The sequence below is a fragment of the Danio rerio genome, chromosome 20 (genome assembly GCF_049306965.1).
Source record: "Danio rerio strain Tuebingen ecotype United States chromosome 20, GRCz12tu, whole genome shotgun sequence".
Taxonomy (NCBI): Eukaryota; Metazoa; Chordata; class Actinopteri; order Cypriniformes; family Danionidae; genus Danio; species Danio rerio.
The window spans coordinates 17,381,786-17,393,492 of record NC_133195.1 but is presented as its reverse complement, the minus strand read 5'-3'; the positions used below and the strand labels follow the sequence as shown (position 1 = coordinate 17,393,492).

Below are 11,707 nucleotides of genomic sequence, written 5' to 3'. Positions count from 1 at the left end.
TGTGGCAACCTCAGATTAATAAAGGGACTAAGTCAAAAAGAAAATGAATGAGTAAATAAATATAACTTCTGTAATTTAATTATTTGTTTGTGAAATGTTAATCTTAATTTTAAACTATAATGATACAAAATGAAAATAATAACACAAAATTATGTATATAGATTAATGGATACATTTTGTAAATTTTTTTTTTTGTTAAAACAATTTTAGTTTAAGTTGATAAATAAATAAATACAAATTCAATAAAAACAAAAATGATAAAGTTATAATAATACAAAAGAAAAATATTAACATGAAGACAAATAGTCAATACAAATAGAAGATTGTTTTAGTGTCTTTGTTAACAAACACATACAGTTTGAATTATATGTAATGGTAAAAATGATTAAGTAAAAATATGTAGTTTCAAAAATAATTTGGTCCAAACCCTTGACTGAAAGAGTCGTGATATTAGCACACAGTTTACATTTCATTTACTATAACATTTCATTTTCCTCTCAGTTGTTTTAAATACATTTTTAGCCCCAAAATGATATTTTATTCTATATTTAATTAACCAAATGTTAATTCCATTCTTATTTCTATTTATATAGGTTTTTATCATAGGAAAAACAGTCGACCAATCAGTAATAAACAATAGGCGGGGCCTACGGAAGCCCGGTAGTCCCATTAAGCGAAGTAGGAAGCTTGAAGCACGTTCTGATGTAAGTGCTTCACAAAAATAAACATCTGTAACCGCTTGTCAACTCTGAACTAAACGAATCTCTTATGCTTTGTACGGACGCGTTGTTATTCATCTATTAAAAAAAACTTCGCAAGTTCTTGTACAGCCAATACCAGTGACCAAGGTCAAAAGTGTCTTTCCTCGAGACCTTCAGCCGGAGTGCGTCAGGTGTCAAAGTATCCGTAAAACTGAACACATGGCCGGCTTAATCAACTTCGAGGACGAGCAGGAGGTGAAGCAGTTCCTGGATAATTTAGGAGTGGAGTACAGCTACCAGTGTTACCGGGAGAAAGACCCTGAAGGTGGGCAGAGCGCTGTTCTTCTGCTTCTGGTGCTGAATGACTTTTATTTTATGGAGAAATCTGACATTGATTGCCATATTTAGTTGCCTTATATAGTTTCTTTTTTTAGGATGATTTGAATAGCTCTGTTTGGAAAAAAATCGTTTATTCAGATTTGGTAGGATTTTGTGATTTGTGCAAACTATGACAAAAAATTTCCTGAATAGATTGCAATTAGTGTGTTTAAGTTCGATCTTAAGTAGCGCTGCAACGATTAATCGCGGTAAATTGCGTCCAAATTAAAAGTGCTCCTTTACATAACGTGTGTGTGTTGTGTATTAGGGCTGCAAAATATTGGTAAAAAAACTGACATTAAGTTATTTCTGCAATAGATATTGCATTATGGGCAGTTCATTCCGCTGTAGCGACCCCAGATTAATGAAGGGCCTAAGCCGAAAAGAAAATGAATGAATAAATATTGCAATATAAATAAAATTTCAATCATTAAAAAATTTTCATTGATTGGGATGGATTTGAAGGAGAGTGCATCTGCATAACATATATAAACAAATTAAAGCACAGATGGAAACAACAGAACAAAGATAAAAAGCAAATAAACAGTATTTTAAGGTTTGTTGTGGAGTCAAACTATATTGAGGGACAAAAATTCAATGATCAAATCTAAAATAACACTGTACAGTCTTCAATTTTTAAATAATTAAACACAATCAATCTTTGTCAAAGTGGCAAGCTTGTAATGATGTAACTTGCAATTATTTCTTGTTCTCAGATAGTTTAAACTTGCTTTAAATCGTTACATGCCTTAAACACACTTCAAAGTAAAAATCTTTTACAGTATTAAATTATGATTCAATTTCACAATGACTGCACAAAGCATGTGTACTGAACTGTATTTTTGGTTAATTATAATCCTAACTTGACATTGCAGATGTACACATTGCAATATTGAAGCTGAAACGTTCTATTGTGCAGCCCTACTGTGTATATTTATTATATATATATATATATATATATATATATATATATATATATATATATATATATATATATACATACATACAGTTGAAGTCAGAACTATTAGCCCTTCTGTTTATTTTTTTCCCAATTTCTGTTTAACTGAGAGAAGATTTTTCAGCACAATTCTGAGCATAATAGTTTTAATAACTCATTTCTAATAACCGATTTATTTTATCTTTGTCATGATGACAGTAAATAATATTTGACTAGATACTTTTCAAGACACTTCTATACAGCTTAATGTAACATTTAAAGGCTTAACTAGGTTAACTAAGCAGGATAGGGTAATTTGACAAGTTATTTTATAACGATGGTTTGTTCTGTAGACTATTGAAAAAATATGTAGCTTAAAGCTGCTAATAATTTTGACCTTAAAATGGTGTTTAAAAAATTAAAACCTGTTTTTATTCCAGCCGAAATAAAACAAATAGGACTTGTAAAAAAAATATTATCAGACATACTTTAAGGGGGGGGCTAATAATTCTGATTTCTGATATATATATATATATATACATACAGTAAATTTACATATGTTATTTTAATACAATTTTTGTTTTATTATAGATGCAATTAATCACTATTTATTTTAACCTAGCACTTATTTTATGTCATTAGTTTTTGTTTATAAATCTTCAAATGGCCTGGCACCTCCTAATCTATCAGATCTACACTTGTATACAGTATCCAGCAGGTCATTAGGGTCATCAGATCAGCATTTCTATCCATACCAAGGACCCAGAGTAACTGAAGAGAGGATCAGGCTTTCACTCTTATAGCTGCAAAGTGCTGAAATAATTTTCCACCTCACATATACACTCCAACTATACATGTTTTTAAAAACCTCCTGAAATCGATTCTTCCGTTTGAGCCTTCAGATTGTGTAATGGTTTGTTCTTATGGTTTAGTTATTTTATTTATGTGTTGTGTGATTCTATCGCATCTTTCTTCTTATGTGAATCTTTTGTAAAGCTGCTTTAGAATGCTAATTATTGTGAAAACAACACGCTATACAAATAAAATTAAATTTTATCTCTCCTCCTTCTCCTCCTCCTTCTTCTTCTTCTTCTTCTGTGTTTTCTCTTTGCTTAGGGTGTCACAGACTGGCGGATTACTTGGAGGGAGTGAAGAAGAACTACGAGTCCACCGCTCAGGTCCTCCAGCACAACTGTGAGGTGAACGCACACGCGCAGAGCTGCTATAAACTTGGGGCTTATCATGTCACCGGCAAAGGTAAAAGCCAGCAGTTGAGTACACCGAGAATTTATGACCAAATGCATTAATAAGTCCTCAATCTCACCTCAAATGAACATAACACTGTTATTTATTTGTAGATTCTTTTAATAATACATAAAAATACACATGAAAGTCTGTTTGCTTTATCGCCTAATTACTTTCAGATTATAGCTTCTAACTGTTTATTGATTAATTGATGTCTATAGAATTAGTCTAAATATTTTTTATTCGTAAAAAGTAGATGTTATTGTAATTTTTGGTTAGAATTTTATGTTATATCTGAAAGATTTAATGGAAAAGATGCTTTAAAAATGAAACAAAATAAGCAGACTGTTCTCATGAGTGCGGATCACATTTTTTTATTATATTATTTAATAATTATTATTATTTCGAGGGTGTAAATCTGTGGTAAATGTCTGTTTTGTTTACTTGCCTACATATAACAGATATTACTTTAATTAAAAAGTAATATTTAGATAAAGACTGTATAGTAAAACAACTGAAGTTGACCAAAGTGCTGTACATGGGAGTACTAAAGACAGAGAAAAAAATAAAATGTAAATAAATAAATAAGTAAAATCAATTTTAAAAACATTAATCAAGGAGTATTCATAACTAAACAAAACATATAGGTCTTTAAAACAAACTTAAACACAGAAATGAAGGGGAAATATATATACATACTGTTTATTTTATGTATACATTATATTCAGAAGGTCATGATTCACACTCGTTACATAATTACCCTCTATAGCTTAATTTTACATTCTTTCCGGCACAACGTTTCGGCACAGTGTACTTCAGTGCTTGACACAATGTTCTCACCCCACCCTCATATTTTACAGTCAATCACATAACGTCCTTAAAACAATCTAATTTTTGATTTAATATAGCGAACAACCCATGGAATATTTCCTCCACCTGCAAAATCTCCATTGTACAGAAAAATAACATCTGAATTATCAATATTCACTTATTCATGCAATTAATCGAAAATCCGGTTTCGATTTCGTCTTCTAACGATTATGAAAAACCATTAATCGAAATATACGATTATTCCATCATATACCGCCTCCTTTCCAGTTGTACACATTTGTTGCTCTGCAAAGCTCAGTTTCACGTAAAAAAGAAAGAGCACGTGTTGTTGTGTGTGTGCGCGCACCGCGCTTAGCCTTGGACAGGTGGCGCGCGCGCGCGCGTGTGTGTGTGTGTGTGTGTGTGTGCGTGTTTGTGTAGCTTTTATCTTTGCTATGATGACAGTACATTCTATTAGACTAGATATTTTTTAAGATAGGCTACTAGTATTCAGCTTAAAGTGACATTGAAAGGCTTAATTAGGATAATAAGCAAGTCATTATATAACAGTAGTTTCTTCTGCAGACAATCAAATATATATATATATATTGCTTAAAGGGGCTAATAATATCGAGCTATTAAAATAGGTTTCAAAAAGTTTTAACCTGATTTTATTCTAGCTGAAATAAAACAATTAAGCCTTTCTCCAGAAGAAAATATTATAGGAAATAATGTAAAAAAAAATCCTATGTTAAACATTATTTGGGAAATATTTATGTATAAAAATAAATTCACCGAAGGGCGAATAATTTTCACTTCAACTGATAATCGTTTTAGATAATCGTGATTACAGTTATGACCAAAATAATCGTGATTAGGATTTTTCCCATAATCGAGCAGCCCTAGTATTCAGTGAGCATATCCGTAATATATTAGGGTCCAAGGCCATTTAGTGATTTATAGACAAGTAATAATACTTTAGACTCTATTCTGAATGTATTTGGGGGACAGTGTGAAGACCTGAGGGCAGTTGTGATGTGCTCTGATTTTTTGGTTCTGATCAGAATCCTGGCCGTAGCATTCTGGATGAGCTGCAACTATCTGACTGTGTTTTTGGGAAGGCCAGTGAGGAGTCAATTACAGTAATCCAATCTACTGGTGATAAGCGTGTTTGTTTGCTAGTTTTTGAGATGATAGTATGCTAATTTATTTACTGCTTTGGCATGACTATTGAAACTCGGATTTGACTCCAGAATCGCACCAAGATTCTTGACCTTGTTTTTTGTTGTTTGACCCCTAGAGCCAAGGTACGCATTCACCTTGAAAACCTCATCTTAGTTCATAAATGTAATGACTTCAGTTTTCTTGTTGTCTTCGGCACGTCCAACTGTTAACTTCATCAATGCGTTGGCAGAGGGTGACAATAGGGCTGTAGTCATTACGCAATAAGGCTAGTAGATCTGAGCGTCATCAGCATAGCTGTGGTAGAACATTTGGTTCTTTTACATTATTTGGCTCAGTGGGAGCATATACTATAAAGGTTGAACAGGAGGTGCCAGAATTGAACTTTGTGGGACTCCACGTCATGGGTGTCCACATCGACCTATGGTCACCTATACTGACATAGTAACCTCTCCCTTCAAGGTAAGATCTGAACCATTTGAGGACCGTCTCAGACAGCCAAACCCAGTTTGCCAGCCTATCCAGAAGTATGATGTGATCAAATGCAGCACTGAGATTGAGTAATATCAGCATTGTTAGTTTGCCTGAATCTGTATTTAGGTGGATATCAATGTTGATCTTTATAAAGGCACTCTCTGTACTATGATGGTGACAAAAACCAGATTGAAAATTGTCTAAACATCCCTTGAAGTTTAGGAATGGGTTTAAAAAGATGGTTCAACTTTTTCAATGATTGTGCCAATAAAAGGGAGATTTGAAATCAGCCTGTAGTTGTAGTTTTCAAGAGGGGTTTAGCAACTGCAGTTTTATGTAAGTTTGGAAACATCCCTGAGAAAAGTGAAGCATTTACCACTTTTAGGAGACTCTGTTCTAAACAATTAAACACTGTTTAGAAGAATGATGTGGGAATCGTGTAAAGCAGGTTAATGTTTTCATAATCTGTACGATCTTTTCCAGGAGTTTACATACTGTTTAAATTCTTAAGGTGAGATTGAACATGTCTGACGTCGACACAACTTGACTGATTGAATGAGCAGATTGCCTTTCTGATATTTTTGATCTTAACAGTAAAGAAAAACTTGTTACATTTACTTTTAGAGAGAAGTTCACTAGCAATCCTACTGAGTTATCATAATCCTTTGGGGGTGATCCTTATGATTATATACTGTAATTCAAATGTAACTATTTATTTATTTCATATATACAGTGCATCTGGAAAGTATTGATAGCGCTATGCTTTTTCTACATTTCCTAATGCTACAGCCTTATTCCAAATTGGATTAAATTCATTTATTTACTCAAAATTTTGCGCACAATACCCTATAATGACAATGTGAAAGAGGATTTTTTTTTAATTGTTGCAAATTTATTAAAATAAAAAAAAAAACTTACCAGTTACATGTACCTAACTTAAGTCCTTGCCGGTGTGTTGAAGCAAGTTGGAGCTAAAATTTGCAGGACACGGGCACTCCAGGACCGAGTTTGGATACCCGAGACATTAGTATTGACATAAGCTCTAAATTGAGCTCAGGTACATTCTTTTTCCTCTGATCATTCTTGCAGCTTAATTGAGTTGACCTTTGGTAAATGAATTGGTTGGACATGATTTAAAAAGGCATACGCCTGTCTATATAAGGTCACAGGGTTGACAGTGCTTTTCAAAGCAGAAACCAAGCATGAAGACAAAGGAATTGTCTGTAGACCTTCGAGACAGGATTGTCTTGTGGTACCAGGCTGGGGAAGGTTAAAGAAACATTTCTGCTGCTCTAAAAGTTCCAATAAGCACAGTGGCCTCCATCATCTGTAAGTGGAAGATGTTTGGAACCACCAAGACCTTTCCTAGAGCTGGCTGGCCATCTAAGCTGAGTGTTTGGGGGAGAAATGCCTTAGTCAGGGAGGTGATTGATAACCCAATGCTCACTCTGTCTGAGCTCCAGCGTTCTTCTGTGGAGAGAGGAGAACCTTACAGAAGGGCAAACATCTGTGCAGCAATCCACCAATCAGGCCTGTATGGTAGAGTGGCCAGACGGAAACCACTCCCCAACTGGAATTTGCCAAAAGGCATCTGAAGGACTTTCTGACCATAAGAAACAAAATTTTCTGGTCTGATGAGACTAAAATTGAACTCTTTGGAGTGAATGTCAGGCATTACGTTTGGAGAAAACCAGGCACCGCTCATCACCAGGCTAATACCATCCCTACAGTGAAGCATGGTGGTGGCAGCATCATGCTGTGGGGATGTTTTTCAGCAACAGGAACTGGAAGACTAGTCAGGAAAGAGGGAAAGATGAATGCAGCAATGTACAGAGACATCCTGAATGAAAACCTTCCTAGAGTGCTCTTGAGCTCAGACTTGGACGACTATTCATCTTCCAGCAGGACAATGACCCAAAGCACACCACAAAAATATCGATGGAGTGGCTTCACAACTACTCAGTGTTGTCAGAATGTCATTGAGTGGCCCAGCCAGAGCCCAGACCTAAATCTTACTGAACATTTCTGGAGAGATCTGAAAACGGCTGTACATCGTCGCTTCCCATCCAACCAGATAGAGCTTGAGAGGTACCGCATAGAGGAAAGACCAAAAATTCCCAAAGGCAGGTGTGCCAAGCTTGTGGCATCATATTCAAAAAGACTTGAGGCTGTAATCGCTGCCAAAGGTGCAACAAGAAAGAATTGAACAGTGAATACTTATGTACATGTGATTTATTTTCAGATTTTTTTATTTTTAATAAATTTGCAACAATTTAAAACACTTTTATTTCACATTGTCATTATGGGGTATTGTGTGTAGAATTTTGAGGAAATATATGAATTGAATCCATTTTGGAATAAGGCTATAGTATAGTATATTTCAAAAATTGAAGCGCCATGAATACTTTCCTGATGCACTGTAATAGTAAAATTAAATAAATATGGAAATACTCGTAATTAAACAGTGTTCACATATAACTAATGTTAGATACATGTGAGAATGAGTAGTTTTATTTCATATTTCAATCTTCTTTTGTCATCAGGCGGCATGAAGAAATGCTTAAAGACGGCATACTCCTGTTTTCTGAAGTCGTGCAACACTCAAGGGAAGAAGTCTGTGGATGCTTGTCATAATGTGGGTCTGCTGGCTCAGGACGGGCGGGCACTGGAGACCGGTCCTGACACCACTGTGGCCCGGCAGTATTTCGAGAAGGCTTGTGAAGGAGGCTTCGCTCCCAGCTGTTTCAACCTGAGCACACTGTACATCCAGGGCTTTCCAGGGCTGGACAAAAGCATGCCGTTGGCGCTGAAATATGCACTGAAAGCCTGTGATCTGGGACATGTGTGGGGCTGCGCCAACGCCAGTCGCATGTACAAACTGGGCGACGGGACAGATAAAGACGAGCAGAGGGCAGAGGAGCTGAAGAACAGGGCGAAAGACCTGCACGGGCAGGAGAAAGAGAGACAGCTCAAATTTGGGGAGTGAGATTGTGACCATCTGTTTTCATATCGCTGATTTAAAAAAATAAATAAAGTAATTTATGTTAATAAAAAAGGCCTTAGATATCATTCTGTCAAATCTGATTCATGACTGAAGGGGATTTATTTCATTTAAAGGGACGGTTCAAATGAAACCATCATCATTTACATTTTAAAAAAAGTTTCTTCTGTTGAACACAGAAGTAGATATTTTGAAGAATGCTTGTTGATGGTAGCCTCACATATTGACATATTATCCTACTGCGGATGTCAAGAGGTGCCAGCGACCAACATTCTTTAAAATATCTTCTTTTTCATTTAATGAAACAAGTGAAATGGTGAATAATTGATGACAGAATTTTTAGTCTACTTCAAAGCATCTTCTTTTGTGTTCAGCTGAAGAAAGGAACAAATAAACGTTTAAAAACCACATGAGGGCGAATAAAAAATTAGGAAATTTTCATTTTTGGGTGATCTGTCTCTTTAAGTTCCCATTGATATAGTCTTCTATTAATATTAAAGATATTCTTTACAGGCAGCAAGAAGGTTGCTGGTTCGAGCCTCAGCTGGGTCAGTTGACATTTCTGTGTGGAGTTTGCATGTTCTCCCCTTGTTGGGTTTCCTTGATTTGCTCACTAAAGCCTTTGCATTGTCTCGTGACAAACAAAATCTGATTCATTTACAGCATTTAATTGAAGCATTTAATTTCAGTTAGCTTTTAATAATAAAAACAAACTAACAAACAAAGGGTTGCATTAAATTTTAAAGGAAAACCATATCTATCATTCTCTCTCGCTTCTCAGATGGGATGATGGGCGAAATTAAAGGTCACAATGGGCCAACTTTAGCACCCGGGCCCTAGTTTAAGTGTCTGTTAAAGTTTTATTTATTTATTTATTTGTTTATATATATATATATATATATATATATATATATATATATATATATATATATATATATATATATATATATATATATATATATTTTTTTTTTTTTAAAGCAAATTAAACTGACAACAAGGTAAGCAAAATAACGATGTTTTTCCGTTTGACATAATAAGAGTATTATACATAAGACCTAAGACCCCATTGGCAGATTGTTTTGCTCGTTTAAAGGGAAAACTCCCTTAATTTTAACATATTATTTCTTAAAATAAGACAATATGTTTTGGTTGTCTGGAAAATTGTTCTTGAAATTAACTAATTTAAAATAAATAATTTAAAAATGTTTAGATATATGGACTAAAAACAAGAAATAATCCTATTGAGAAGAACATTTTTGCGTAAAACTCGATAGCTTGAAATGGCCACTAGATGGAAGCATAACCAAACTCAATTGAATACAGGAAATGCTGGCGAACTGGTCATGTTTTATGATCCACAAATTTCATGGAACACTCATTTCATAGTTGTCGCATATTTGTTCAGCACAAATGGCAAACAACATCAAAAATGGCTTCTGTGGCAGCTTTAAGAATTACTCTCAGAAAAGATGTCTTCAAATATTCACTTTTTAGTTTCTCCTTCTTGTTTTTGCCCACAAAACCAGCCTTTATCGACAGTTTTTTGTAACAGAGATGTATACACCAACTAAAATCTGAATAATTAAGCGTTCCATCTGAATATTTTGACAAATATGATGGCAATTGCCAAAAACACTGTGCAGCGTAAGACAAGGTTAGATGGATGGATGGATGGATGGAGGAAGGGAGTTAGATAGATTTTTTTGTCAGATGGTGATCTCGTGGTCTTGGTGTCAGGAGGTCAGTGTCTGTTATTAGCATTGGGAACTGAGGATGACCCATTTAAATATCAGAACTGTGTTGTTTTTATAACTTTCAGTTCAGTTAATGTTTTTCAAGTCTACATGTGTCCAAACACCATTCCTATTCGGTTTAATCAATTCACAAGCCGATTATAACCCACTTTGAGTCAGAAATTAAAAAATGAATCACAAACATTCCCTTTTTTTAGTGAGTCAAAAACACACAGTGATTTAGTGTCATTCTCAAACAAACAACAACTCTTAAGTGGGGCTTCTCAGGACATCAAAATCAGATTTAATTTTTTTTATTTTTTATTTTTATTAATCAGTTCTATGCCGATTGTCAAAAGAAAAAGAAAAAAAGCCTTGTTCCGTTTACATCTTTATTATGAGTATCTTGAGGACATATTTTATCTGGAATAAATCAAAAAGAAATGTTGAAAAATTAAATAAAGATTATTTTCCTCATGTTCAACTTAATAGGAACTTATCTGATTGTTTCTAGTCATTTTGCTGTAATCTGTGATATTGTTCACAAATGTATGCCAGTTTAATGCTTGAAGTCAACTTAACGTTTTCAAATTCCAATGGGTTTACTCATTTTAAAAGTATATCAACTTGTTGCATTTAGGGCAACAGGTGTACTCCATCACTGTAAAAATGCTGGGTTCCTTTCCAACACAAATTGTTTAAGTTAACTTGATTGTTTTTACAAATTCAAGAGGATTGAACATAAAATACTTAAGTTGTTCCAAAGAAACTCAAAAATTGTGTTGAGTCAGCTCATTTTAAATAAGAAGCAGGCAGCAAAAATATTTTTTAGTGTTTTTTAATTTAAAAAAAATCACTTTTTTACAGTTTTATTGGGAAGAATTTCAGTTTTCTCTCTCTAAGATGGCCTTAAAAAACTTAAATTATATTCAGGTTTTTCTAAAAATTGATGTTGTACTAAAGGAACCAATTATAGAATTGTTAAACCCTCCCTTTACCATGTTTAATATTTATTTATTTGTTTTTTTATTGAGAACATTGACATCAAAAAGGGAGTTACATAAAAATTAAAAGACAAGGGATATTGTTAACAAAGCACTTTGCGTTCAAGGAAAAGATTAAACAACTTACAGATTTTTTTCACAACCTACTCATAGTTATAATTAATTAGCTATTAACTAATAAATTTATGGTAACTAATAACCTTATTATTGTTTTTTTTTTTTGTAGTAGTAGTATTGTGTAT

General features: G+C 34.0%; 1 protein-coding gene across 1 annotated transcript; it reads left to right on the top strand.

Annotated features, from left to right (window-relative positions):
- Nucleotides 1-653: 653 nt before the first annotated feature.
- Nucleotides 654-8,753, top strand: coa7 (cytochrome c oxidase assembly factor 7). The gene is made up of 3 exons (NM_001030084.1): nucleotides 654-1,026; nucleotides 3,133-3,273; nucleotides 8,271-8,753. The coding sequence occupies exons 1-3, from the start codon at nucleotides 921-923 to the stop codon at nucleotides 8,711-8,713; spliced, it is 690 nt and encodes a 229-aa protein (NP_001025255.1). The 5' UTR covers nucleotides 654-920; the 3' UTR covers nucleotides 8,714-8,753.
- The last annotated feature ends 2,954 nt before the right edge of the window (nucleotides 8,754-11,707 follow it).